Source organism: Pleurodeles waltl, chromosome 4_1 (assembly GCF_031143425.1).
Source record: "Pleurodeles waltl isolate 20211129_DDA chromosome 4_1, aPleWal1.hap1.20221129, whole genome shotgun sequence".
Lineage (NCBI taxonomy): Eukaryota > Metazoa > Chordata > Amphibia > Caudata > Salamandridae > Pleurodeles > Pleurodeles waltl.
Window position 1 is genome coordinate 772,461,712 of NC_090442.1, and position 27,758 is coordinate 772,489,469.

General features: G+C 44.1%; 1 protein-coding gene across 11 annotated transcripts in view; it reads right to left on the minus strand.

Annotated features, from left to right (window-relative positions):
• The window catches only part of SBF1 (SET binding factor 1), a 1,129,538-nt gene that overhangs the window by 898,946 nt on the left and 202,834 nt on the right, over positions 1–27,758 (minus strand). For all 11 annotated transcript variants that reach the window (XM_069229431.1, XM_069229429.1, XM_069229425.1 and 8 more), the window contains exons 3-4: positions 25,833–25,970; positions 1,407–1,523 (exon numbers count right to left, since the gene is read on the minus strand). In XM_069229431.1, coding sequence (XP_069085532.1) covers positions 1,407–1,523; positions 25,833–25,970 — 255 coding nt within the window. The remainder of the gene's footprint in view (positions 1–1,406; positions 1,524–25,832; positions 25,971–27,758) is intronic.

Genomic DNA, 27,758 nt, shown 5'->3' on the forward strand with positions numbered 1-27,758 from the left:
GCCTTTCGGAGCACTGCAAAAATATGAATGCTTGATCTGGATTGCCAGTGAATGGCAGGAATGTGTAGAAATAAATAACAGACGGAACAATGACTGTATAATAGTCTATGTTCTTGAATAACACGTTATCAGTCTTTTCGGTCGTTTTTGGAACATGAATGACAGCACGGTACACTTTCACTACCTGAAAAATTAATACAATCTTCCAGAAAAAATAAGGAATTGCTTGTTTCTTCTAGAATCCATCGAAAATATAGCAGCTGCAAACAACTTTATATTGGTGGTCTGTCACTAGAGAAAAATTAAAACAGAGTATCAAAACGGTATGGAAACATTGTGTGTGAGAAACTGGTAATCCACACCCTGAACAGATTTGATTTGGAAGAGAAACTAATCAAGAAGACATCACACAAAGGCAAAGAATTCTATGAGACAAAACAAAAATAAGAGTTTGACTATTCACCTTTGAGTATCATAAAGGAAAATATGTTCACTGTACTCTGTTAATTGTGCACGAAGCTCAAAGACGACCCAAAGTGCTGAAAATGCAAACCAGCAGTAAAAAATAAACACTTGTTATAGGATTACAAAGAAATTAATGAAAGTGGAATAGAAGTGTACGTAGCAGAGATACAGCCATGAATCAACCAATCTGATTAAAGCTATCCATACAAATGCAGAAGTTAACTTGAAGAATGAGAAATATGAAGTTCTAAGGATAATGATTACGTTCTTAATGATGACAATGATGATTATTCGTTGATGACTGTAGGAGCAGGAGGCTGTTTCAGATTGAGGACTGCTTCGAGGACAGTACATGCCTCTTAAGAAACAGCATCATACAATCTCAGATTGGGAAGTGTTTTGTCCCATTCAGAATAACTGTTGCTTATCAAGCTCTTTGATAAAATTAACTTTTGTTATGTGATGCACATTAGTTTATGCAGATCACTCATATTTATGAACCCAGTTAAAATAACATGAGCCTCTCTTCTACTTGAAATAGGTCAGTGAATAGCAGAGAGAGAGCAAGATGGGGTGGCTGCCAAGTTTAACGTTTGCTATTAAAGGTGAAAAATAATGATTGAAATGACATTGAGTTAAATAAAATGATTGGATAAATCTAGTAATTTGCATTGTTAGCCATTCAGTGCCCTAAATATGTGTTGGGTAGAATGTTTCAATGTATCAATCATGAAACGTTGAAAGGCTGAAATGATGGCTGATGTGATCTAGCAGCTGTTTAATATGCTGAGCCATCCGAGATTTACATTTGAATTCATTAATTTAAACATTTGCATCAAAATACTTCATTCGACTGTACTAGCTGCTGTGTCTCATTGATAGAATTCACATGTGATGAAAAATAAATCCATGAAAACCATTGGAGAAGTTCTTGCTCATACCCGGAATACTTCTGCATGATCCAACTGTGACACCAGCACCAAAGTCTTTGGAGCGAAGAGTTGCAAGGGCTGTGCATGGCCTGGCTCCTCATCTTGGTCCCCATTTGTAGTTTGGCTCTGGGAACAAAACAATGAACAAGGTTAAATGGAACAGTAAAAGTGAGACGTTTTTCTCAAGAGATGCTATGATTTATGCAGAGGAAAAAGGAATTTATAATCCATAGTGTGACATTATGTCTACATACTTTATTCCATGTTGCATCTGCTGGCCTGCTACTCAGGAACACAAACCTGTACAAGAAAGGGTGGTTTCCAATTAAGTTCTTTCAAAAGGCAATCACCGGGCAGACATGGAGGCATACATCTGCCTTCGTCCACACAAGGGCCTGCAATCTCATGAACTGGTACATATATATCTATCTGAGTCACACAAAGGCATCTATGAGTGCATCTCTCTCTGTCACGTAAACAGACATACAATGATTTTACTGTTATTGAGGTCCTCACACTGCACAGTTATTGCACAAAAGTATATGAAGGCCTATGCTGAAATACTAGTTCCAAATATGGGCTCCTTGAAGTGGCAATGGCTTGTAGTTAAGCTCCGAATATAGATCTGTGAGAAAAAATATTTTTCTGATGTTTCGTTGAAGCAGACGTTTTGAGTGTGGGACAGGAAATCTCATAAACCTCAAAATGGAGCAAGAGTAGAGTGATAAAATAAAATTAAAAAAATCTCCATTCAAATATTTATGCTACTGGCTTCAAGGAGACCTGCTTGTCTTTCATAAGGAGGCCATTTCAAAACCATTAAAGGTAGAGCTGTGTTGATCATCTTGGGAATTAATTTAATTTTAAGTGCTTTGATTAGCATGGACCTTGCCAAAGATGGCTACCTGAGAACTATAAAGCATGATGAAAGATATATCACAAGAATATAAACATTGATACAGAGAAATACAAGTTATTATTGTCACTAAAACACATTCATGGTCCTTAAACAAGGATAAAAGGAACAGCCTTTCAGAAAGGGTGGTTCTTATACTGACAAGACCTGCACAGTGATGGCTTTTGGAAGCACCCTATTTTAAGATGGAAAATCGTATTTGTCTATGCTAATCGGGCTCCCCCTGGACAGTGACAATGTGATCTTGACAGCCAAATAAGCTGGACGTTTCCAAGCACTGTAGGTTGAGCGGACAAAAGGACAATGGCACAGAAAATAGAGGCAAGTACTGTGAAGATTTGAAGACTAGAGTGACCATTTATATTTCTGCATTTCTACAGTAAAAGCAGACTCATCCTTTCTGTGAAGTAAAGCATGTTTTCAGAGCCCACAAGGAACTTCGCCCTCAACTATGATGGGAGGAGAAGAGGGGCCAGTACCACAGAAGGGAAAGTCTAAGCCAGAAAATTTGTATTTATATCACAGTTAATGAAGACAGTGGCTACCAACTCAGATCGATCGAATTCCAGAAGTTTAAGTTAGAAAAGAAGAGACAGTATCCAAGGTTGACTCTTTTGCAACTAAATCAGAAGTTCACGTACAAACATAAGCTTTCATTTCACTGAGTCAAAGATTTCTAAAGCCTAAAGTTAACGAGCAACATTTCTAGTGTATTTAGAGTAATTAATATTCATGCGGCCAGAGCATGTGTGTCGCAGTATGTTTTTAATAACAGATAGGAGTACATCTATTTTGGGAAACAACATATTTCAGCCCAAAAATCTTGTCTACAAGTGAAATCGCTAAAAACAGTAATCTGAATCAGTAAATTGAATACAAGCTGCTAATCATGCTCTTTGTATGTACTCCGGTGAGGGTTTATTATGTGCCAGAGTAGATCTGACAAACATTCAAAGCAGTGCTCCAGCACGCCGGCGGGTGGCAGCATGGGACTACACACTGACCCCGTTCCACTTTAGGAGTGACTACCTGAGCTGAATATAAGCGACACATATGCACGCTGTGGTTTCTTTCATGATTTCTTCCACAACTTCGGACGCAGACCCAATCAGTAGAATGAATTAACGAGTGTGCAGATACCTAGATTTGGAGCTTTTTAAATAGTAGAGCCCATATCACCGAATGGGGATGTGGGAGGGTAGCGAAGAAACTTCTGTTAGATAAAGTATCCCCTAGAAAAAGTGTTACCAAAGGCAACAACTTCGACCCACAGATTTCTCACCTCGGTAATAAGATACCAAAGCAGCACCTCCCGAATTGGTGGGTACGTGGAATGGTTCAAGCTAGATAAACCTGGCGGACCAACCAGTCAAAATGCCCCTCTGGACCTGTTGAGGCAGTAGTGCTTCATGAAAGTGTGCAACTGATGCTCACATTGCTGCCTGACAAATATCCATTATAGGCACTCTGCGTGTCAATGCAGTAGTAGCAACTTTGTATCTGGTGCAATCAACCCGTAGGGCTTTTTGAGGTTGCTTCTCAGCCAATGCCCATCACATATTAATGCTGAGGACTCTCCACTGGGAAAAGGTTCGCTTCTGCACTGCCCGGTCATTCTTTGCTCCCAAAGGTGAGGTCGGGTATGCTAACACGTGGGTCACGTGCTCACTATGCCATACGACGCAAGCTAAATGCTACTGATGAACCCAAAGTAAGGCAAAACAAGCCTGGGCTTGCTTGTGGTCCCTTCTGGAGGTGGAACGGTCTCTTCCCACGAGGTGCAGGGTCGGTACTGGTTGCAAAAGGCAGGCTCTTGCCTGGAGTGAGATGGTGGGTAAAAAAGATGGACTGAAATGCAGCCTGAGCCACTGCCAGCAGATGACATTCATTCAAGCATTCTAGCCATTATCTTTTTGTTACTACAGCAAACCTTTTATTAAAAAGCATCACAACCTGTCACTGAGAAAGTTTGGTTGGCCCGGCAAAAATAAATAGGTTAAAAGACCAGACTGCAGCGGTTTCAGCTGCCTGAGTGGTGTCTGCCATTTTCACTGCTTTCTCGATTTGCTTGAGGCAAAACTCAGACTTCTTGATCTGGTTTGGTAACGTCCCTATGGCCTTAACCTTTCCATGTTTTTTTTTGCCTTTTCCAGAATGGAATCAACTTGCAGCCAAAGTGGTGTTCATCATCAAAGTGTAGGAAGAAGAGGTGCTGTTTCACTTCTAGACAGAAGCTATAGACTGTTAACCAAGCATGTCTGCAGAGAAGGACACTAGAGTTAGTGTCATGAGAGGCCATATTGACAGCATTAATGTTGCCAATGATTCTGACGTTTGAAATAACTGTCTCTTTTGGACATTTTCTTTCCCTCTTTTTTTAATATGCATCTAGAAGGTGTTTGATGTATTGCTTCATCTCCTCCCATAGGTGATTCTCGGATCTAGAGAGCAGGCCAACAAAGTCAGCAAAGCACAGTTGTGTCGCAGCTCCCAATTCCATCCGCATACCTGCAACCATTGACCTTCTTACTCTCCTTATAAGGCAAAGGGGTATCCCTTCTGCCTGGAGTGAACACCCTTTTTTGTGCCATGCATACGACAAGGAACAAGGGACTCAGGTCAAATATTCTCTTGAATCTAGATGGGAATGACTACGTGTCTTCAGTGGATCTTTGAAGCTTTCAGCCAAACACTTATGCTCTTAAGCATTGGCAAGTATGAGAAAAACCACTCAGTTTTTGTGGGGATCTCGATAAAGAAATCCTCTCCCTCCATGAGGAATTTAACCTTATGGTAGTGTGCCACTCGATAGATGACCGCATAATATGCAGGCGTGCTAACGGATCGGAAAGGTTTCATTGTATATTACAATACAGACAGATTGTCTGGAGAGTCCACTTTATAATCAAATAAAGGGACTTCTCCGTTATTCATAGGCCCTTCATATGGGATTGTTTCTTTTTGGTGGGGTCCTAGTCAGAGTGTGTTGGCTAAACTGAGCTAAGGATGGAGATCAAACGGGGAAAGCACAGAGTAACTTCGAAATTGCCTCTTCAAAGGTATGACAGAATATTTTTGTCACGTGACTGACCCATTGGCGGAGGCCGTGCATGGATGTGGCCAGAGACACAGTACCTACAAATCCTCTTTTTCCGTATATCTGCCTGGTCCCTGTGGGCTTCAACAGCAAGGGAGCCACGTGGAGTTGAGTTAAATGTTAGCTTTGAATGTCAAAGACTTTTTGGAGGTGGTGTGAGGCTCAAAGAAGTACCACCTCTGTTTAGTTCCTTGTCCTGGAGCCAAGGCACCATTGGAGGACAAACCCAAGGAAAAAGATCTGTGCAGTGTATGCAAAATCCTGATCATGGGTGTGGGGTTGGTCAATGGCCTTGGAGAAAACTGATCTCTGAAGTTGGAGTAGTTCGAGGACAATTATACCCACGAGGCTCCAGACCACCGGAGTGCCCAACTCGTTTGCTGTTGGAGCAAGTTTCCCTTGATGTCTTTGTCAGACAGTGCAGTAGCTTAGGAGAGCCTTGGTGTAGCATGCTAAATGCACCCTCCACCAAGCCCCTTCATGGCTGGGTAACCTTTTTGCACAGAAAGGCACTGTAAGCCAAATAAGTGGGCTTGTCATATCACCTGAGCGACCAAGGTACAGACCAGATGCTGGTTCGATCACAGGAACTTACTGCTGCGTTAAGGGCAAAATTTAAATGGCTTGTTTTACATACTCTAACCCCACACAAGAAATACTCATGAGACCCGGACCTACATTTCTAGATGTAATAGGCTCTGACATGGTCAACAGTTATACAAAACTGTTCAATCAGCAGAAGTCGCTTGAAGATCTTGGATGCAGAAGTTACTGTTCTAGTGTCTCAAAGTTGACCTTCTCAGCTCCTGTAATGTGATGCCCATATGACCCGGAAGTGCTAAAATTACTGACAAATGACATCAGTTAAAGGATCTGCTGCGGACAACTAATACTAGGCTTGATTCACAAATGGTCTGTGAAGTGATGTATCACAGGCACGCCAGGAGCCAGCCTGCGAATCGGCCAGTGGAACCAAGTGAAGCCTAGCCGAGCTGCGGCAGAGATCGGGCGGCTGGGTAGGGCGAAGTAAGGCCTGGGACTCTTTGTTGTCGCTGCCTTTAGGAGGCCTCTGGAAAGCCCCTAATGCCCTGAAGCGCGGAGCACCGAAGCCTTGAAGGTGTTGCATGTCGGTGAATGGGATCAGGGGGTTGCCTGTTGCTGAGTGGGCAGACCAGCCTGGGGTGCTGAGGCCTGCAGTGAGTCGCTGATCTGCTCCAAGTGCTCCGACCCTCTTTTTCACCCCACTGGTTCCACCTTTCTGAGTTTGCTCAGACTTTTGCTCATGGCCCGTTCGGATTTTGTGGTAATCCAACAACAGTGACAAGTGCTCTAGTATTATAACCGCAACGTGGAGTACTCAATTACCTCAATCAATTTAAGCTATACCTGAGGCCTCTCCCCCCTCCTGCTGACGCTAATCGCCGACGTTCTGTGTGGATGCCTGCAAGTACGTGCTTGTGCCTGTCCACCGTCTGTGTGTCATCGCTCCACTGCAAGCACCCCTGCTGGGCGTCCCGGAGTGAGCTGTGGAGTGGGGCTGCAAGGAGTAAGAGCCCTGAAGTTTTACGGACCACCTGGTTCCAGCTCCAGTAATTGATTCGGAGCATGGAATACATCAGCTTCCCAGAGTGGAGCTAGGTGTATTCACAGGTCCGTGTTATTCGAGGAGTAAAGGGGGCCTAGTTAAATCTAGGCTGACGCTCTTCATGAATTAGGATTAAGAATAGTGCAGGCAAATGAGGTACAGCCTCCCCACCCAGAACTTCCCCTTTTTGGAAAACCAAGCTGGTTCAAATAAGGAACAGCTCAATTTGGTGACAAGGAGAGAGGCAAGTCCGTCCCATTCCCAGGTGGTGGGTTATAATCATGGAAATGTAAAGGTAACTATTCCGTTCCAGCCGAGAGAGAGTTATAGATCCAGTCCCTCTACGCAATAAGTTTGTGTGTCTAAGCGTTGACAGGGATAGTGACCTTTCTTGGGGAGGAGAAGTAGACTAGGTAGTTGCCGCACCCAACAGCTTGGGGATTGCTTCCTGGAACGTACATGGGTTGGGGAACTTAAGACCAATAGAACTCACACAACCATGGGAAGGAAATGAAATAATTAGTTTCCAGGAGACCTGGTTGGCAGGTGATTCATTCCACCAGAGTGGTTATATTGAGTTTGTAAAATGAGGTACTAACAGAGCTCAGGCAGTGGAGAGGTGGACTAATGACACTGGTCTCAACTAAATGCAATGAGGGGGTAAGCATCATCGAGACAAGTAGCAACTTACTACTAGCTTGTTCACTGGATCTTTAAAAAGGTTGCCCATGGCAACATACTCAAAGAGTTGCGAATGTCTACTTAAATCAAGAGGAGTCAGAGGAAGAGGTGTGGGAGTTTCTCCAGAGGGATCTGGTAGGGTTGACAGACCTCCCAGGGCCCCCCGAATCGCCTTTTAGGGGACTTTAATCTTTGTCTTAACGCATGGATCAGTTGACAATAGGGCTTCAGATATGTTAGAGAGCTATGGAATACCCAACACAATTTTCCCAAAATGTGTTAAATCCAAGTTTGAAGGGAAAATTACACACTTTCTATAGGAGTTAGGGTTTATGTGCCTAAATGGCAATTTTAAGGAGGACTTAACGTTTCTGTATGGGAACCAACAGTACCCAACTGATTATGTATTCTTTCATTCAGGCATGTTTCTTTGATCTCTGTACAGAGTTTAAGGTTTTAAGAATAAGGGGTAGTGATCAGTGGGGGTTAAAAATGGCCAGCCACAGCAGCAGTATCAATATCCGGGGAGCAGGTGATACTTTTGGCAGTTGATTTTCCAAAGCACCTGACGTGGATAGATGAAGTATAAATGGACCAACTGATGCAGTATCAAATCATTAATGAGATGGACTATCTTTGGTAGGGCTGTAGGTCATCCAAACCTGGTATTGAATTAAAAAACAATTGCTGAGGTAGTTAATCACTTGGTAGCAGTAGTAAAGCTAAGCAATAAGTAGTAAAAAATAATTTATCTTCCCAGCCATCTAAGCAGCAGTAGTTTGATAAGGAGTGTATATATTCTAGAAAGGAGTTAAGGAAAGAGGGAAGGGTGAGGCACATTATGGACCCCCTAAATGCAAAAAGGCCTATAAGTGTAAGAAAAGGGAGTATGAGGCCCTGGTTAAGACAAAGAAGCAGGCTTTCTTCTAGTAGAATTGGGACCTTATGATTAGGACCCTACAGGAATGGTAATGTGTCCTCCCTGGCAAAGTGCATCATGCCAGAAACCGACAGGGTAAACCTTTTTAGTGATATTTATAAGGGCAGGGAGATAACAGTGAGGGAAAGCTGGCCAAAATTGGGAGATGAAGCCTTGGAGTCCTTTTCTGTTCAATCCATAGCCAAGGTGATAACCACCCTAAATTTAACTAAAGCAGCAGGACCAGATAACATCCCGGCAATTGTGATCAAGTATACCCCTATGTGGTGGGCAACATTTGCTTTCTAAAGTTTTTACAGCTATAATTAAGACTGGTACATTTCCATCCAGCTGCAAGGGCGCAATAATTAAACCATTACACAAAAAAAGGTGAGATGAATTTATCAGGCAACTATCGTTTGATAAGCCTACTGGATGTAGGTGCAAAACTGTATTCTAAGGTTGTTCTCAGTTCACTGAAGGTTTGGATAGAGGGTGACGCAACCATTCCAATGGAGCATGGGGGCTTTAAGCCCGGGCACTCAACTATAGATCACGGCTTCAGCTTGTTGGCCTTGGGACAGAAGGCGAAGGAAACAACTGATAGTTTATTGTGTTGTTTTTAGCTTGCCTTTTGATTTGGTGGATTGGAGTATTCTTTGAGCTAAATTAAAACAGCAGAGTATCCCCCAATGTCTACTAGCGATCCTGCTGGAAATGCATTCAGAAAATTGGGTCCAAGTGGAACTTGGAAGGGGCCCTCTCAGGAAGAATACCTTTAGGAAATGGATTAAGGCAGGGTTGTATCCTGGCCTCCATGTTGTCTCTTTGTTCCTAGCTGACAATCCGGGGATGTTGGGAGTGACTCAGTCCTCTTCTCTGAAAATAGGGGGATAGACTTGTGATGAGTCTACTCTATGCAGACGATTTGGCAATTCTGGATTTAATCAAAGTAGGCTTACAGAGAAAGCTAATTAGATTTAATAATTATTGTGAGATTAACAAATTAGAGGAGATTTCGGAAAAAACAAAAATTCATTTTGGGGAAAAAGTTAAATCATATAAATGGCTATTAGGTGATAATAAGGTTGAGGTCGTCCAATAAGTACCTTGGTATGTTTAAAGGACAGTTGAGCTGGTCCCTACAAAAGGAACTGGTGGAGATGCCGGAAGTAGCAACGAATGGGGACGTAGTCCCCTCTTCACAGCCTAAAATGCAATGGTCCCTACTCAATGTCTCTCTGGGGCTGAGGTATTGTCCTTAAGTACAGAGGGAAGACGGGAGAGATGTGAGAACAAGTGTGATTTTATTTTAAAAATGCATGTTCTAAAGAATAATACATTTGACTATTGATTGTAAGGCAATGGTCCTGGAGCACTGAAAAATATGTCTGAACCCAGACGAAGGAAAAACAATCTAAACTGAGTTTATTTCTTGTGTATTGTGCATTTCAGGGGAGACATCACAATTCATCTTGAAACCTCTTTTTTGAAGACTTGCAAAACCTATGGCAACACTTGATGGAAGGAAAGTGTACAGCATGTGATCTACTGCAGCACATGCTGCAAACCTTGTAGATATTTGGTGGTATAGATACATAAGGATGATGTTGAACTCAAACGGCGACATCATTAAAGCAATGCCAGCAACCTGAAACTTGGGGCCTGATTTAGAACTTGACAGAGGGGAATACTCCATCACTAACGTGATACTAACGGGATGGATATCCCATCCGCAGTATTACGATCGCATTGTATCCTACAGGGAAAAACTAAATTGTGTTGTATCGCATGTTCAAGGTAACAGTAAGGACTCAACGCAACAATATGGGCAGAGACTGGTATCCTGTACATCTGAAACATTATACAGGCTTGCAAGCCAGAGGGGTAACAAAATTTGAGGGGGCACCCCTGCGAAGTACATGGAGGGAACCCCCCCCCCCCTTCTCCCTGACCCACCAACTACCACTTTTCCTGAGGGCCCCCCGTGGAGCTCAGGCCCTCCCCCCAGCACCGCAGGAGCTTTTGTTACGCCACTATTGCAAGCCTTATACAAACATATCCTATGCAACCCATCTAGTTCTTGACATGAGGCTAGACTGCTGGAGCAGTGCTTCCCGAACCACAATTCACTTTTTAGAAAGACAAACTTATGCAACTCACTTAGCTTAATGGACAAAGGTTTTTTAATGCAAGTAAAGTATTGGGTGGTAGTGCACCATCATTTACAGGCAGCATATTTTCCATTGAAATGGCCACTGAATTTGCACAGCCATACAGTATTAGTGAAAAAACAATATCAGTCACAAATGACAATGGGTGGGAACCAGATTTCAGTGAATATTTATCACGTGTGCATCATCAAGTGAAGCGCTTTGATCTATTTTTTTTGCTCAAACTGAGTTTTGATAGGGCACATTACTATACTGAGATAGTAAATCGAAAATAAGACATCGGGCATATCAGACAAAAAGCTAGTGTTACACTCAGATGCAAACAGACAAAGACCTATTCATTACAATCAGACAATGCAAGTACACCACTGTAATCAGGTTAGCTTTATCATCCAATATATTCTTGTAGGAAGCTGGCTCTGTATATACTACACCAAAGTAAGGTATAGTGTGCACAGAGACCAGTGGATCCCCAGAGTATTTACAGAGGCTAACGTAGATGATACTAATGCTCTCTTTTGTGGTAGTGTGGTTGAGCAGTTAGGCGTATCAGAGGGTAGTGCTAAGCATCTGTTGTACACACACAGTCAAGAAATGAGGCACACACTCAATGACTAACTCCATTCTAATGTTTTATGTATCAAAAAAACGCTGTCACTATTTCTAGAACCAAAAGGATCTTTGTTGCAGGTAAGTACAGTTTCAGGAATGTATCACTTTCAAGAATCAAATGCACTTTGTAAGGAATTGACAGACAAAACAGTTTTCAGGTTAAGTAATACTTTTCAATTTCATAGAAAACAATGCATTCCTCGGGGAGGAAAAGTAACAACACAGTTTGCACGTAAGTACTCAACTTACAATCCCAGTCTTTGGGGGTTAAGGTGTCCATAGGGCAAAGTTTAGGAAGACACCCAAAGTGCACAACCAGCAACATAGGGCCAGCCCGGTGCAGAGGTCAAATTTGATATTTGGCGTCCAATGGAAACCTATGAAGACTTGTGGCACTTAGAAAGAAACAGCTTGCAGGTAAGTATCCGCGACTTCAGAGTACAGACCTGGGGGGTTTAGATCAGCACCGCAGGGGCCACAGATCAGCACCAAACACACCCTTAGCGGCAGGGAGGCAGCTGGGTGCAGGGTGGAAACACAGCATTGGGCGTACAATGCTGGTCAATGAAGGAACCCCAGGGATGGGGGGTGGGGGTCACAAAAGGGCTGCAGGCTTGGTCCAGGGAGTCAGCTGAAGAAGACCAATGGCTGGACAGGTAAGTAGAGAGGCCCCTGGACTTTGCTGGACCATCTGTTTGGTTCCCCAAGACCAGGGGCTGCAGGTGCAGAGGTATCTTTGAGGTGCCCGGAAAGATTCAATTGAGTCAGTCGCACTCAGTGGGGCTGCAGACGTCTTCATGTTGGTGAGGAGGGGTCAACCTGGGTGGACTCGAGGTTGGACTTGCCTGGGGACCTTCCCTGGACTGGTGGGCCACCTGGACTCAGGCCTTTAGGAGCAGACTTGCGGATCGGGGAGGGTTCGGAGTCCTCTTGGAGTTTTCTTTGTGGGCAGAGCTGCCATCCTCGGGAGAGCTTGGTCCTTGGGTGGGCAGGTAGTCCTCTGGGGATTTGTGGAGGTAGCTGGTCCTGCAGGATGCGTCTCCATTTTGTAGCAGGAGTCTAGTAGCTGCAGGTAGGCCGGTAGGGCTCGGGCCAAGTTAGTTCTTGTCTTGCGACTTCTCTGCTGGAGCGTCTCTTCAGTCCTCCTTCTTTCCGGGTCACCAGGGATCTGAAGAGCAAAGTTCAGAGGTGCCCCAAAATGCTAGATTTAGGGGCGTTACAGGGGTCAGGAGGCAGTAGCCAATCGCTACTGACCCTGAGGGTGGTTACACCCTTCCTGTGCCAACTCCCTTTGCGGAGGGGGGCGGAGTGGGGCACATACGTAACCCTTTTGGCTATCACCCACCAAGAAAGATGGAGGATTCTACCAGGAGGGGTTCACCTCCGCTATGGGCACCCTAGGGGTAGTCCCAGCTGGGTGGACACTCCTCCTGGTGTTTACAAATTTTCTGCCGGACCTGCCGCCAAAAGTGGGGCCGGGTCCCGGGGGTGGGCATCTCCACGAGCTGGAGTGCCCGAGGCAGCAAAACAAAAGGCAGGAGCCTTTGAGGCTCACCACCAAGAGTTGTGGTTTGTGCAGAGGGGAGATGTGAAGCACCTCCACCCAGAGCAGGCTTTGTCCCGGACTCCTGAGTACACAAAGGCTCTCACCCCATGGGGTCAGAAACTTGTCTGGCAGTGGCAGGCTGGCATAGACCGGTCAGCCACAGACTAGAGAGTTGGGTGAATTTCAGGAGTCATCTTTAAGATGCCCTCTGTGTGTATTTTACAATAAATCCCACACTGGCATCAGTGTGGGTTTATCGAGCTGAAACGTTTGATACCAAACATCCCGGCATTCACTGAAGCCATCATGGAGCTGTAGCGTTTGCAATGACAAACTCCCAGCCCATGTACTCCACGTACAGGGTCTAAGAATGGACTTAGACACTGTAGGGGCATATTGCTTATGCAGCTATGACCTCACCTGTGGTATAGTGCACCCTGCCTTAGGGCTGTAAGGCCTGCTAGAGGGGTGACTTACCTATGCCACAGGCAGTGGTTTGTGGGCATGGCACCCAGAGAGGGATGCCATGTCGACTACCTTTTTCTCCCCAATAACACACACAATCTACAATAGAAGCGTACATGTGTCTGGTGAAGGCTCCCTTAGTCCCTTAGGGTGGCAAAATACATATTGTAGCCCTTAGGGACCCTCTCTGACCACAGTGCACTTGGTGCCCCTGGTACCTGTTACAAGGGACCTAACTGTGTACCAATTGAGGAAGCAATGGTACAGTTCAGGGAAAGAACAAAGGTGCTGGGGCCTGGTTAGCAGGATCCCAGCACACACTCAGCCAAGTTAGCATCAGAATTCATGCAAAAAGTGTTTGTGGGGTGGTTGGGGGAGGGGGTAATCATGCCAAAAGGGGCTCTTTCCTACAATTACTCTCCCAACGTATTTCCCCCCTCCGTCCCAGGAACCCTGAACAACAAATCATGAGTGAATATGTTAAAGTATTATAAAGCATGACGGGTAGGGAGCAAGCTAGTGTCTGTAGAACCTTCGGATAGGGAGGAGGGGGAGTCATGCACAGTCTAAAGATCACCATCAACCCTTTTGGGTGACCAAATCGGCAAGTGGTGATGCGCTTTTGTGCGAGTGGGGCAAGAGGTGAGTTGAAGGCCTTCTGAAAAGAAAGTGACTAGGGGACCCTCAAATGAATTCAAAGTTTTTATACTTATCTAATTGAATGTCATCTATTCTCTCCTTTGTCAGAGCTTGCCATAGTCTCGCATGCCACTGAGATATCGAAAGTGCTGGGGTCATCTTCAAAGACAACGTCAAAGACATCTTAGCCACCTCCAGCCATAGCCACATAATGGATCCATCAGAAGAGGCCTGGAGTTAAGAGTCACCCCTTAATCCCAGGAAAGTAAAGCCTGGCCTAGATAGAAGATGGTAACCAAATATAGGTTTAATCTGTGCTAATATCTCCGTCCAAAAAGACCAAAAGAACAGACAGTCCCACCATATGTGTAAGTAACCCACACCCTCTCTAACAAAGGTAAGATGTTTTGAGATAACTTGTTTTGAGTTTGGTGGGGTAGAGATACCATTCAAAAAGTACTTTATAATTGGCCTCTCTCACCCTCAGAGAGTTGTTAAATCTGGGGTATGTCTTTCCATAGTTCCCGCAATTGTTCATCTGGTACCGTTTCTCCAACTCTCTTGATCACTGCCTGGTCGTAAGGAAGGTATTAGTTAAAAGAGAATAGAAGAAGGAGCTATTGCCTTTAGCCCCCACTTGCCTGTCTTACAAATTTCTAAACTTGGAAGAATGCTGTAGTAGCTACCAGTCTCACCTCTGGGTGGATGACCCAGTGTTTCAATCAAGTATACTGGTACCTCTCCGAGGCTTGTAATCCAAAGTCTTGTTATCAATTTTTGAAAGGTGAGAATTTCCCATCTGTGAAACAGGTCGGAAATGGTGAGGCATCCCCTCTCCCTCCATAGGTCAAAGGGGCCTGGCATGAGTGTGGGCGGGAAGGCAGGATTAAAGTTTAAGGGGAGGGGGAATTAGCTCACCCAGCCGTTCGGTTCAAAGCATCCCATACATTTAGGGTTGTTTTTGTCTGTGTGCTAAAGTATGCGTTAAGGAGTCAGTCTGCCTTCGGCTTCCAAAAAATATCCTGACCTGGCAGTTCGGGCTGGACTGTTGCCATGGGGAACAGGGTCAAGACTGATTTGCACATGGCTGGGTCCACACTGGAATGGCATGGCAAGCAAAAAAACTGATGGATTAAACACAGATCTGTGACTGGGGGTGAAAGTTTGATTTGTTCTGCATTCTGTCCATCATCTGTTGTTTTTGCTTTTGTCGCCCAAAGTGGGAAGGGTATGCCTAGACCTGGGTCCCATGCTTGCTATGCCACCAGATTCACGCTAGCTTGGCTGATGAAAGGTGATACCCTGAAACCAGTCCCAGGATGCTTTTTTCTGGTCCAGGGAGGACCTGGCCTGGCAGTTCGGGTCAAACTATTCCTATGGGGAACAGGGTCAAGACTGATTTGCATATGGCTGGGTCCAAACTGGAATGGCATCACAAGCAAAAAAACTAATGGATTAAACCCAGATCTGTGACAGGGGGTGAATGTTTCATTTGCTCTGCATTCCGTCCATCATATGTTGTTTTTGCTTCCATAAAATATCCAACAAGTAGTGACCAACCACCGCCCTAACCATTTGGAGCCAATGTTTATCCGATTCTCTCAGTGCCCACTCGGATATCACCCTTAGATGAGCTGCCTTGTGGTATAGTGCAAATTCCGGCAAGGTCAGCCCACCCGCATCTTTGGGCAATAGCAGCAGCTTATAGGGGAGACGGACTCGGATGTCTTGCTAAATGAATAGGGTCACTGCAGAGCGGAGCTCGGAAAAAAAAAATCCCAGTTCAGCTCGATGGGGGAGTTCCTAGAACCGACATAAAAGCCACAGTAAGACAGTCATTTTTGGGGGTGAAAGCGATCTAACTATGACAAATACATGAATGCCCATTGTTTAAGGTCAGCTTTAAGTAGCTGAAGAAGTGGAGTGTATCTGCATGGTACAAATCGGAAACCTTGTGAGTGATTTTAATCCCAGATATGCGACATCTTTCATAGCCCACTGGAAGGAGGTAGAATCTACCAGCACCTCCATCTCAGTTGTGGACAGGGTCAAATTGAGAAGTATAAGTTTTGTGAAGACTAATGAGATAACCTTCCACTGTTTAATAGTGTGCCAATTCCTGCAGTAAAGCCACTAAAGATGTCAACAGTGTGGTAAGAAGAGGAGCACATCATCTGAAAATAGCAACATTTTGTGATCAATACATCCAAAGGGGATGCCTCTGATCAACCGCGATGCTCTTAGCGTAATTGTGAGGGATTCTATTCTAAGAACAAATAAAAGTGGTGAGAGCGGACACCCCTGGCGAGTGCTGCATTCCAACCTACAAAAGTCTGAGCCCACTCCACTTACCAGAAGGCATTTGCTTTATCTTCTTCAGATGTAGATGTACCTCGGGTTTTTTGTTTAGTTCAAGTAGATAACGAGATACATTTCCCTCTAATAACTGCTTTTAATGTGTCCCACATATTGGACAGGTTAGTATCTTGAGGGTTGAGAATTCCCTGATAGTCTTGCGCAGCTCGTCCCGGAAAAGGCAATCTTTGGTGAGAAATCCATGGAAAAACCACAGACGGGGCTTAGGTGTAGGAGCCATCCAATCTAGTATAAGCTCTACAGGGGCATGGTCTGAGTGCGCAATAGGGTGGAAAGTAGTCGCCAAAATGGAGTGTTCCAGTGACTGACTTATAAATGTATAATCAAATCTGGAATAAGAGCAATGGTAGTGTGGTAAGAAAGTGTAATCCTGAGTGATAGGGTGTGTGGTTCCCCATGCATCTATTAAACCCACTGATTGGATAGTTTGTTCAGGGGCCTAGTGAAGCTCCCTGGATGGAGCGCAGTGGGTGGGTGCTGTCTGACTCCAGATCCCAGATGAAATTGAAATCTCCTGCTAGTACAATCTTACCCTCTGCAAAACCTCCCAAAAGAGTGAGGAATGACTGGATAAATGCAGTCTGCGCAAAATTGGGGGCATAAACTGATGCTATCATGCACATCCTGCCCGTTATCATCACCTTAACCATTATTCATCCCACCTTATCAGACTTGCCACCCGTTGGTTAACATTTTAGAGACAAATGAAAGAGGAGGGGCAACCCTATTAGTGTTTGTTGGGGCAGAGGATCTATAGATTGGAGGATACGCTTTACGGCGTAATATAAGATTCTTGCTGTGTTTAAAGTGTATTTCCGGTAGTGCTACAATAGTGTATCTCCATGCCAAAAGCATTTCCTCAGTTTTTGACGTTTGGCCGGAAAATTGACCCCCTTAACATTCCATGTGTAGTTAACACCAGGATATCTTCAGATGAATATTAAGCCTCAGAGGCCCCAGATCTCTTTCACACCTCCATGCAGAACTCGTAAGCTATAGTGGTCCCCTCCTCTCCACCTGTTCCCCTCCCACCACAACGCATCAGTATAATCCCACTCATGTAGTATAAACATAAACAAAAAAACATTTAACAATTGGGAACCTCGTTCCCCAAAGTATAGTAGTACAAGAATAAATCGTATAAGTGTGGGCACGTAGGTTTTGAACCATTTAAGCGTTCTTGCTACACTACCTCAAGTTCAAGGTTAACAAATCATATAGAGGAACCATAATCAGACACTTTGGCGCCTCTGCTCCCAGTGTTCATCAGGTTATCTATATATGAGACTATATTAGGCTGCAAGTGGATAAATAAATGCCCAGATGGGAGCCTACCGTATAGGTATAAAACAGTTACCAATACATTTGGAACACTTAAGTTTAAGGTCTCCTGAAATACAGCTCTGGCTGTAAACTCGTGGGTGTCTGTTTCAGCCTGGGGTCCAGCGTTTCCCCTGTCATCTCAGTCGCCGTTGTGTGAGCCATTGTTGTTTATTCATGCCAGTCTTGGGGCTCGTTGATGGCCCTTCCAAACCCTCCTTGGAATGTTTATATTCAGAGACCGACACCCCCAACAAAGCTGCTGCTTCTGCTAGACCCGTAAAGAGATGTACTTGTTTTGATACTCAAAGGCCAGGTGTAGGCAGCTGGCTCTCTATATGGTGCACTAAAAAGAAGTACACCATGTAGAGAGTCCAGTGGATCCCAAATGCTTTGCAAATGTAGATTGTACTAACGCTCTATTTTGTGGTAGTGCGGGAGAGCAGTTAGGCTGGTGCTAAGCATTTGTTGTACTCACAGAGGCAATGAATGAGACACACTCAAAGAATAAATCTTAGACCAATTTGGGAAAAATAACACTTCTTTTGATATATACTTTGGAACCAAGAACTTCGTTACAAGATAAGCACGTTTTTAAGCATAAATACTTTCCACTTGCAAAAATGGGCACAGTTTAATTCTTGAGTTCTTCAATGTTAACCTATGGGAGGAAAACAAAGTCAACAAACAGGTAGGGTACAGCGACTTACAGGACCAATCGCCTGAGATTTAAGGCAAGTACTGGGCAAGTTCCAAGGCAGCACCCACGGTACAACCTCAGCAGCACATGGGCGGCCGGTGCAGGTTGCAAAACAGCATCGGGTGCCCAATGCATTCTTATGAAGATCAGTCACTGTGATAAGAGGCTGCAGGCTGGGAATCCTATTTGGGTGAGCCACTGAGTGGGCTCAGGTCTTGCGATGATCAGGGACGTAGGGACACCTATGGTCCTCTTATCCTTGTTCCAGGGGTTAAGGATTAAGACGGTTCTTGGACCGTAGGGTGTACGGCAGTCCCCAGTGGTGGTTGCAGTGGAGGAGGGCACACAGAACAAGCTGCAGGCGTGAACTTGGGAACCAGTCCAGGCGAACCAACCAGTGGGCTCAAGTCTCTCGAGCCTGGGGGATGCGGTGACACCAGTGCTTCTCTTCTTCTCTGTCCGCTGCAGGCATCTGTGTTAGGGTTGCAGTGGGGAAACGAATGATGGACTTTTCTGCTGGAGAGTCTGAGGACCAGGTTGGCACCACTGTCTCACTTCAACTCGGACTGGAGGCTCAGGTGCAGAGGTACTCTCTGGCAGTAGTTTTGGCAGTACAGACTCCTTTTCAGCGGGCTCTTCGGTGCCTGCAAGGATGCGGGGAGCAGCTCTGCTATTCCACAGGAGTTCCTTGTGCTGAAGGGAAGGCTCGCAGTTTTCTCAGGCTTTTAGAAGTTTCAGCAGATGGAGGATGAGGCATCTTTCCACAGGCAGAGTTGGCACCAAGTCCATCACAGATCTTCAATTCTTGCCTTACACGTTTCTAGAGTGTCCTTCTTCAGGTCAGCACGGATCCGAGTTCTTGGGTTTAAGGGTGCCACCTAAATACTCAATTTAGGGGAGTTATACACACTAGTAGTTGGTAGCTTTTCAAGGAGCACCTCTAAGGTGCCCTCTGGGTGGATGTATTCATAAATCCAACACTGGCATCACCGTGGGTTCACCAATACGAGATGTTTCATACCAAACCTCCCTATCTGTGCCCAGTGTCCGCAAATGTATTTAAAATGGCATCTCTGGTCACTTACTATGTCTGAGAATCGACAAAGCCATAGAAGGGGCATATCTGCTTGTGCAGATATGTCCTCACATGTAATATAATGCACCCTGCCTTAGGGGTGCAAGGCCTGCTAGAGGGGTGACTTGCATATATTGCATGCAGTGTTAGGGGACAGGGCGCACAGGCTGTGTACCGTGTTGTGTTTTCACTTTGATGTGCACCAAGACAATGGCAGATTGTCAGGTGCTTAGTTAGGGATCCTTTAAGGTGGCACAATTCATGCTGCGGCCCTTAGGGACCCTCTTTCATACCCCAGGCCCTAGGTACCAGGGGTACAATTTACTAGGGACTCACAGAGGGTGCTAAAGGTTTTGCCAATTGGAAAAACAACTGTGCAGTTTTGGGGAATGAGATCTGGCACTGGGGACCTGGTTAGCAGGAGCCTAGGGCGCTTCCAGACGAAATTACATCAGATATCAGGCAAAAAGTGGGGGCTAACCATGCCAAAAAAGGTTCTTTCCTACACCAGGCCAAAAGGATAGGTCTACCTGTATTTTGAGTGATCATGGCATATTTTATCACTAACAGGTAGGAACTGTAGTCGCTGAGCCAATGTAGCTAGGGCAATATCTTGGAATACAGAGCATGTCACACCTCGGATACTTCTTCCACCTTTCCCGCTGCTTTTAGGAGCGTATCCTTCACCTTAAAGGAGTGCAGTTTAGCCAAAACACCCGTGAACATTTTCCCTTGCCAGGTAAAAGTACACCACCCCGGTGGACAACGATATAGCTTAATCTTGATGCAATCATCCTCAGGAGTTCAGGGAACAGGCCTTCCACAAACACCTCCAGGACCAGACCTTCCACTCCTTCCTCCAGGTTTCGTAGGCAAATGTTATTTCTCAGGGAACTATTTTCTAAATCTTTACATTTCAAAAGTGTAGCTTGGAGGTGCACTTTAGGATGGTCAGAGGAACATTCCAGATGGTCCACTCTTGTTCAAGAGTCTGGCGTTTAGAGTTGTGATCAAGAGTGTGAGTCCCTACTAAGTCTACATCCAGTTGTAAGGCAGTGAGTTTAGTGTTGAGATCAGACCGGAGAGTCTCTAGAACGTGGCAAGGTCTGCTTTGAGTTCTTCCTGCAGTTAATTTTCAAAACCTTGAAGGGAGGAAAGGAGATCTTCCCAAGTTAACACCATTTTGCCCTCTTTAGCAACAGAAGAAAGCGAGCCTCTTGCCTTTATTAGTTGGAAGTAGCTCAACACTTTGTTTGTGGTTTTTTTTAGGAGGCATGCAGATTGCAGTTAGGGGCCCAAGAAGACGATTCATGAAAAGTTACACCAAAGTGCACCCTCAGGTGGGGCGTGTGAGATCAGGCAACTTGTCATAGCCCCCTCTGTTCCGGCATCCCCTCCGAAATGTATCAAAATGGAGGGTCAATCACTCTACAATGTGACTTATATTTTCCCCAGTCTAGGCCTTTGGTCACTAGAGGCCCCGGACCTACTCCATTGCTATTGGCTTCAGGGGCCTGTGCGCTCTAATTATGCAGGTAGGTCTCTCTGGTTTTAAAGAGCTGGCCCCTGGTGTTTGATACCAGACCTTGCAGGGCCTCTCATTCAGCCCACGCCATTCACCTCAGGAGTACCAGTGTGAAAAGGCACAGAGAGCGCTCGCCGCCTGGGGTAGCACCAGGGAACATGTGGAAAGATAGCCTCAAACGATTTGTTTAAAAAAAAAAAAAACTGTAAGCGCTCTTATCACACCAAGACCGTCGTCTTGCAGACTATTTAGGAGGTGAGTCTCTATAATCCGTATGGGTTACCAACCCAGCGAGGATTATTGCCGCCTTAATGCAGCTCCATGCAGGCCTTGGCCGGCACTGCCATGAGGGAGCCTTGCGGTTTGGGCACCATGTTCTTAACAGGCAGCTCCTGCGGGTCCCTGCTAACTGGCAATAGAGTCACTTTTCTCCAAGGTTAATGAATGGCATTAGCCTGCAGCATTTTGGCGAGTGCAACATGAGCCGGTGCAAGCTGCAGGTCGTTGGCTTTCTCGTTACCTTTGTTCATGGCTACGGGTGCAATTGTGTTGCGACAATGTCAGAGACCCGGACCGTCATTGTCGCTAGAGGAGCTCTCGCAAGTGCTACCCGTTACCTTTTTTCAATGCCCTCAGATACTCCAGGCATGTGCTAATCGTTGGATGCCAAAGCTGGGGTTGGATCCCCTGCTGCATGATTTCTTGATAAAATGCAGTGGAGCCAGAGCAGATTACACCAAGTCAGCCATAATGGCTGGCCAAGCCCCCTTGATCTGTTTTGATCCCATTAAAATCTTTGTTTCTATCACACTTCAGAATTACAACAAACTGCTTCATTTTTGCTTTTCTAACTGTTGAATGTGTACAGTCCATATCCATGTATTTACATTGTTTTGTGCATTCCAAAAAAATGAAATCCTACAGCCTTTCCATGTTCCTCAGCAAGGCTGTCACATAATTCACTTTACTTTTCCTTCCTCTACTGCAAAGTGAGAAGAGACAGTAACACCAAGTGCAAACTGATTTGCTGAAGGTAATGTGATCAAAACAGGCCTTCCAGACTCAAAATTGACTGTGGCCCTTACATCATAAGTAGCTATTTCTAGGAATGTCCATTTCAAGCTAATGTAGTATAGTCTTCTTCACAGGATGTTAACCCTACAAAATCTCCATAGGATGATTATTTGTGGGACAAGCCACACACCAGCTCAAGTTGTAGAATAAGTGAAGGTTTGTTTCATATGAGGTGGGCCTATCCTAACACCAAACAATCAATTTCAAACAATACTGGGCAACAATCACAGTTGAGGTCACAACTCTTACAAAACAAATTGGCACTTGTACTCCTGGAATATGTTTACTCAGCCTGGGAGCCAGAAATAAAACAGACAAAATGGAATGCAAATTTATTGACATAGTACTTATGTTTGCAAAGTCACAGTCATGACATCGGAGTCCTAAGCTCCCCACACGCCTGAGTGGAAAATAGAACTTATTAAATTGGAAGACGCTGACAGTGTAGCGATTTCTAGTCAACTACATTAGGGGATAGGATAAAAGTCTGGGTCACAATATTGGCCCTGGCTACGCAGGCAGAGAAAAATGGTGAGCAACACCTATGACTTAACACGGGATGGATCCATGTGTGGTAGTCCACTGCAACAGACCAGCAACCTAAACACTCTGGGAGAGGATACTATCCCTGAACTTTAATATAATAGGATGGGAAGAACAGCACAATGATGGTTACAGAGCATAGTTGTGGGTTGGAAGACTATAGCTATCGTATAGCAGCAGACCCTTAACTTATTTGTGTCCCAATATGCAATGGTATCTAAACACAAAACCGACGAATACAAATATATGATTGTACAGCCAATCTGTAAAATTGAAAAGACCTATGAAAACACAGCTTTGTATACTGCTATTTTTTTAGAATGTAAAAATGTACCTGCTAATAATGATCTTATCACAAAATACTGAATCAGTGTATGTGCTCTTTGTTTTAAAATATTAAAGAACAAAAACGAAAAAAAAGATGGCTCACAATCTTTAATACATACAGCACAATTGCTTTAAAAATGCTGGACTCCTGTCATGATATATTGGCTCAGACCCTTGGGTATTTATTGTGGGTTTGTGAAAATTGAGTGTGTACACTGAGTAATATGCTCCACACTTTATTTAAGATGAAGTAATTTAGAGGCAGTTAGATGTAGGGACAAGGCTGTTAAATGCTATAGTTCATTTATTTCCTACTTTTGGTAAAGCTAAAAGGTACTCACAAACTGTTTGGATGTGGATGCGTAGAACTTCGGTTACTTCCAAAGAGCGCATACTGAAAGTCCAAAAGACTAAGAGCAAGCTCTCTTTTCAGGATAGGGGAATGAATTGGATTATTTTATCTAAATACAACAGCATGATGTTCACAGAGAACATGAGTGTGTCATGAATTAATCTGGCAAGGATATAATATAATGAAAACTCTAGGTGACAGAGTTCAGGTGTAGTGTAAAGGTGAGGTACATATTACATAGCTAATCTTAAATGTTAAGTTTGTCTTGATGTGAACACGGTTCATCATATTTCTTTTTTTGTACAAATATACAAAAATGGGTGCCATTTATTCATGGGAATGGTTTAATTGTCAATACTGTGTGCAGAATACACTGTAAAGGAGGCTAACATGTTATGGCTCGATTTGGGATTTTTTATATTAATAATGCTTGCTTTACCTTAAATGAAAACAGTAATAAAAAGAAAAGAAAGAGTTGAAAACGAGCACAAATTATCAGTTGATGTCATTTTACCCATTTGGTACAAATTTGAGAAAGATGAAAGGCTAAGTCAGCAAGATCCTTGCCAGTGATCAGTATATCAGTGGATAGGAACTTGGCCCACTGAATGATTTGGTCTCTTTGATTTAAAAAAAAAAAAAAAAAAGGCTTCTTTGCACATGATATTGAAGAAAATGCTACATCACTTTTGTAAAGAACATGAATACATAATCCCACTGACCACAGCACACAATTATTAGCTTTACTTAGGTCTTTTACTGTTGGGAACACACTACAGGCTCCCTTGCTTGCAGAAAAGACCCATATCTCAAAATATATAGTCCCATGCTGGATGGGCTCTGGCAATTTTACTGCCTGAAAACAATTCCCTGTCTGTCCTTAGGGTTCTTCTGGACATTTTCTGACAGAAGGGACACTGCTTCATAAAGTTGAAATTCATCAGAAAAAATTAAAGGCACAGTAGATCAGGGAAGAAATATAAAACCATGACAAAAACTTAAATGTCAAAACGTGGATGTAAAAAAACTGCAGGTCAGTCAGAATATGACCAGCAGAATCAAATTTAAAGAACTACAGCAGGACAATTCAGTGTTCAGTCTATCGAAGTAGAAATATGAACTGCCTCAGAACTGTTGTAACACTGTCCTATGGGGTGGGAATTCCCAGCAGGAAATCTTAAAGGACTAACCACTTATATATAACATTCAGTCTGAACCCATTTTTCTATGCTCCTTCCACTTTGTTTTCAAAAAAAGGAAGCAACACTGTAATTTAGAGGAAAGTAATACATGGTTTTTCTTGCAAAATCAATTCAATATAGTAATCTTGAAACAGAGAATCAGAAAAAAAAGATAATATATCTATGGACAAACATATGTATACAATCAAAACTATTTTTTTTCTTTTATAAAGAGTTCAGGGATCTCACTAGAGGGCACATTTTTAATTCTCAAACATCAGAAAAGACCCCTTAATGGACAACCTTGCCTTTCATGCACGCCTAGAAGGCCTCTCTGAAGGTAGAGCATGGGTTGCAATGTTGTGGTAAGGCGTCTATGCCGACTTGGGTACTTTCAGGAGAACAGAGACAGTGCGCTGAACTGTAATGTTGAAGAAAAGCATCTTTTCTCTGTGAGCTCAAGAGGGGACCTACACAGAATCTGATGGGGCTATGATCTACTTGGTTGTCTTTGCTTATCAGACTGCTTTGAAGGGTCACATAGGTGAAACACGGGCAATATTGCAGCAATGGCAGCTCTTACTTTACCTGTACACTCTATGTATCTGAGATGTCTGGCTTGCCATTTCCATCAGGTAAGTTGTACAAACGGAAAAGGTGGAGCATAGCAGGATAAGCAGATAAGATGGGTAACATAAATCAGAGAAGGCGATTAAGGTGTTGTACAATGACAACGCTTTTTTGATCAGTCAGCAGCAAAAATAAATCAGACCTATACACAGATTACCTATCACATTATGTGGTGCACTATACACCTATATACATTTCTGTTGAGATGCACAAACTCTGTCTTTATCTCTGATCTTGTGAGATTGTTCTTTAGGCTAGTTTTAAACTTGTAGAGGCTAGGATCTTAAGGGGTACGGAGTCTCAGAGATTGTGACGCAGTTCATAAAAGCTCTTGCCTTAAATTCATGGTGGGAACAGGGCTCTGGTTGAAGAAGCAGCGATACTATTATAATGAATCTCAAGGGTTACAAGGGTACTATGTAAAGCTATAAAAGGTGATGACTAGCTCTGTCCCAGTGAGCATACAGTTCACAAACTGTAGCTAGTCCTCAAGTGTGCAATCAGGAAGATCTCTCCAAGTTAAAGTACTCGCAGCAATGCTGAAGCTTTGAACCCTCCCTCCTCTGTGAACTGGAGGTGTTTTCCATAAGATAATACATTGGAAGTGATGTAATTGCTTTCTTCTAACGTTTTTTCTTCCTATGGCCTAGGAAACTTGAATTCTAACAGCAATTTCTAACATAGGATAGGACACTTACTTGTGCACTCTCAATGGCCTCCCAAAAGGTGAAACAGGAGCAGTAATGTCGTTCTGAATTGATGTCAGTTAGTACAGCGATGAAAAAGGTTGGTGGGTTCCTCTCAGTAAACAGCTGCCATCCACTGGGCTGGCAGAACTAGGGGAGAGAAACAAAGGACAAGAGATGAAGGCAAAGTAAATGAAACTTAAAGGAAAGGGAATATATAGGACAAAGCATTGACAGAAGCAATCCAGTTCCTCTGCTTTTGGTCTCATCTCGTGGGGAATAACAACTCTAAACAGTGACCTTTAAAAGGCAGCAGCAGAACAGAGTCTCACAAAGAGAAAAAACAGTCACATGCAGGTAAAAAAGGACATACATGGATTTCAAATAAAATTAAATGCAAGTAAGGGTAATCTAGAGCTCCAAATGAAGATTTGAAAAATTGTGATGGTATACTGACATTTCTTTAAAATAAGTTTAATTAACAAGAATGCGATGAGAGTTTAACAGGCAGCTTGTAAGTGTCATGATGAGTAATATTCTTTTTACATTTTCATTCACTGACCTGAATAATATCTCTAAGCTGTGAGTGTAGGAGGCTGGCCTGGTTTGTAGTGGTACCAAGGGGTACTTACACTCTGCACCAGGTCCAGTTATCCCTTATTAGTGTAGAAGAGGTGTCTAGCACCTTAGGCTGATAGAAAAGGGTAACTTAGCAGAGCAGTTTAGGCTGAACTAGGAGACATGCAAAGCTCCCACTATACCACTGGTGTCATATGCACAATATCATAAGAAAACACAATACACAGATATACTAAAAATAAAGGTACTTTATTTTTATGACAATATGCCAAAAGTATCTCAGTGAGTACCCTCAGTATGAGGATAGCAAATATACACAAGATATATGTACACAATACCAAAAATATGCAGTAATAGCAATAGATAGCAATGCAAGCAATGTAGTCACAGTAGATTGCAATGAGAGCACATAGGTATAGGGTCAACACAAACCATATACTCCAAAAGTGGAATGCGAACCACGAATGGACCCCAAACCTATGTGAGCTTGTAGAGGGTCGCTGGGACTGTAAGAAAACAGTGAGGGTTAGAAAAATAGCCCACCCCAATACCCTGAAAAGTAGGTGTAAAGTGCACCTAAGTGCCCCAAAGAGCACAGAAGTCGTGATAGGGGAATTCTGCAATGAAGACCAACACCAGCAATGCAACAACGATGGATTTCCGGACGAGAGTACCTGTGGAACAAGGGGACCAAGTCCAAGAGTCACGACAAAGTCGAGATTGGGCAGATGCCCAGGAAATGCCAGCTGAGGGTGCAAAGAAGCTGCCACCGGATGGTAGAAGCTGTGGATTCTGCAAGAACGAAGAGGACTAGGAACTTCCCCTTTGGAGGATGGATGTCCCACGTCCTGAAGAAGCTTGCAGAGATGTTCCCACGCAGAAAGACTGCAAACAAGCCTTGCTAGCTGCAAGGGTCGCGGTTAGGGTTTTTGGATGCTGCTGTGGCCCAGGATGGACCAGGATGTCGCCAATTGCGTGAGGAGACAGAGGGGGGTGCCCAGCAAGATAGGGAGCCCTCACAGAAGCAGGCAGCACCTGCAGAAGTGTCGAAACAGGCACTACGAAGAGGAGTGAACCGGAGCTCACCCTAAGTCACAAAAGAAGATCCCACGACGCCGGAGGACAACTCAGGAGGTTGTGCACTGCAGGTTAGAGTGTCGGGACCCAGGCTTGGCTGTGCACAAAGGAAATCCTGGAAGAGTGCACAGGAGCCGGAGCAGCTGCAAATCACGCGGTACCCAGCAATGCAGTCTAGCGTGGGGAGGCAAGGACTTACCTCCACCAAACTTGGACTGAAGAGTCACTGGACTGTGGGAGTCACTTGGACAGAGTTGCTGAGTTCCAGGGACCATGCTCGTC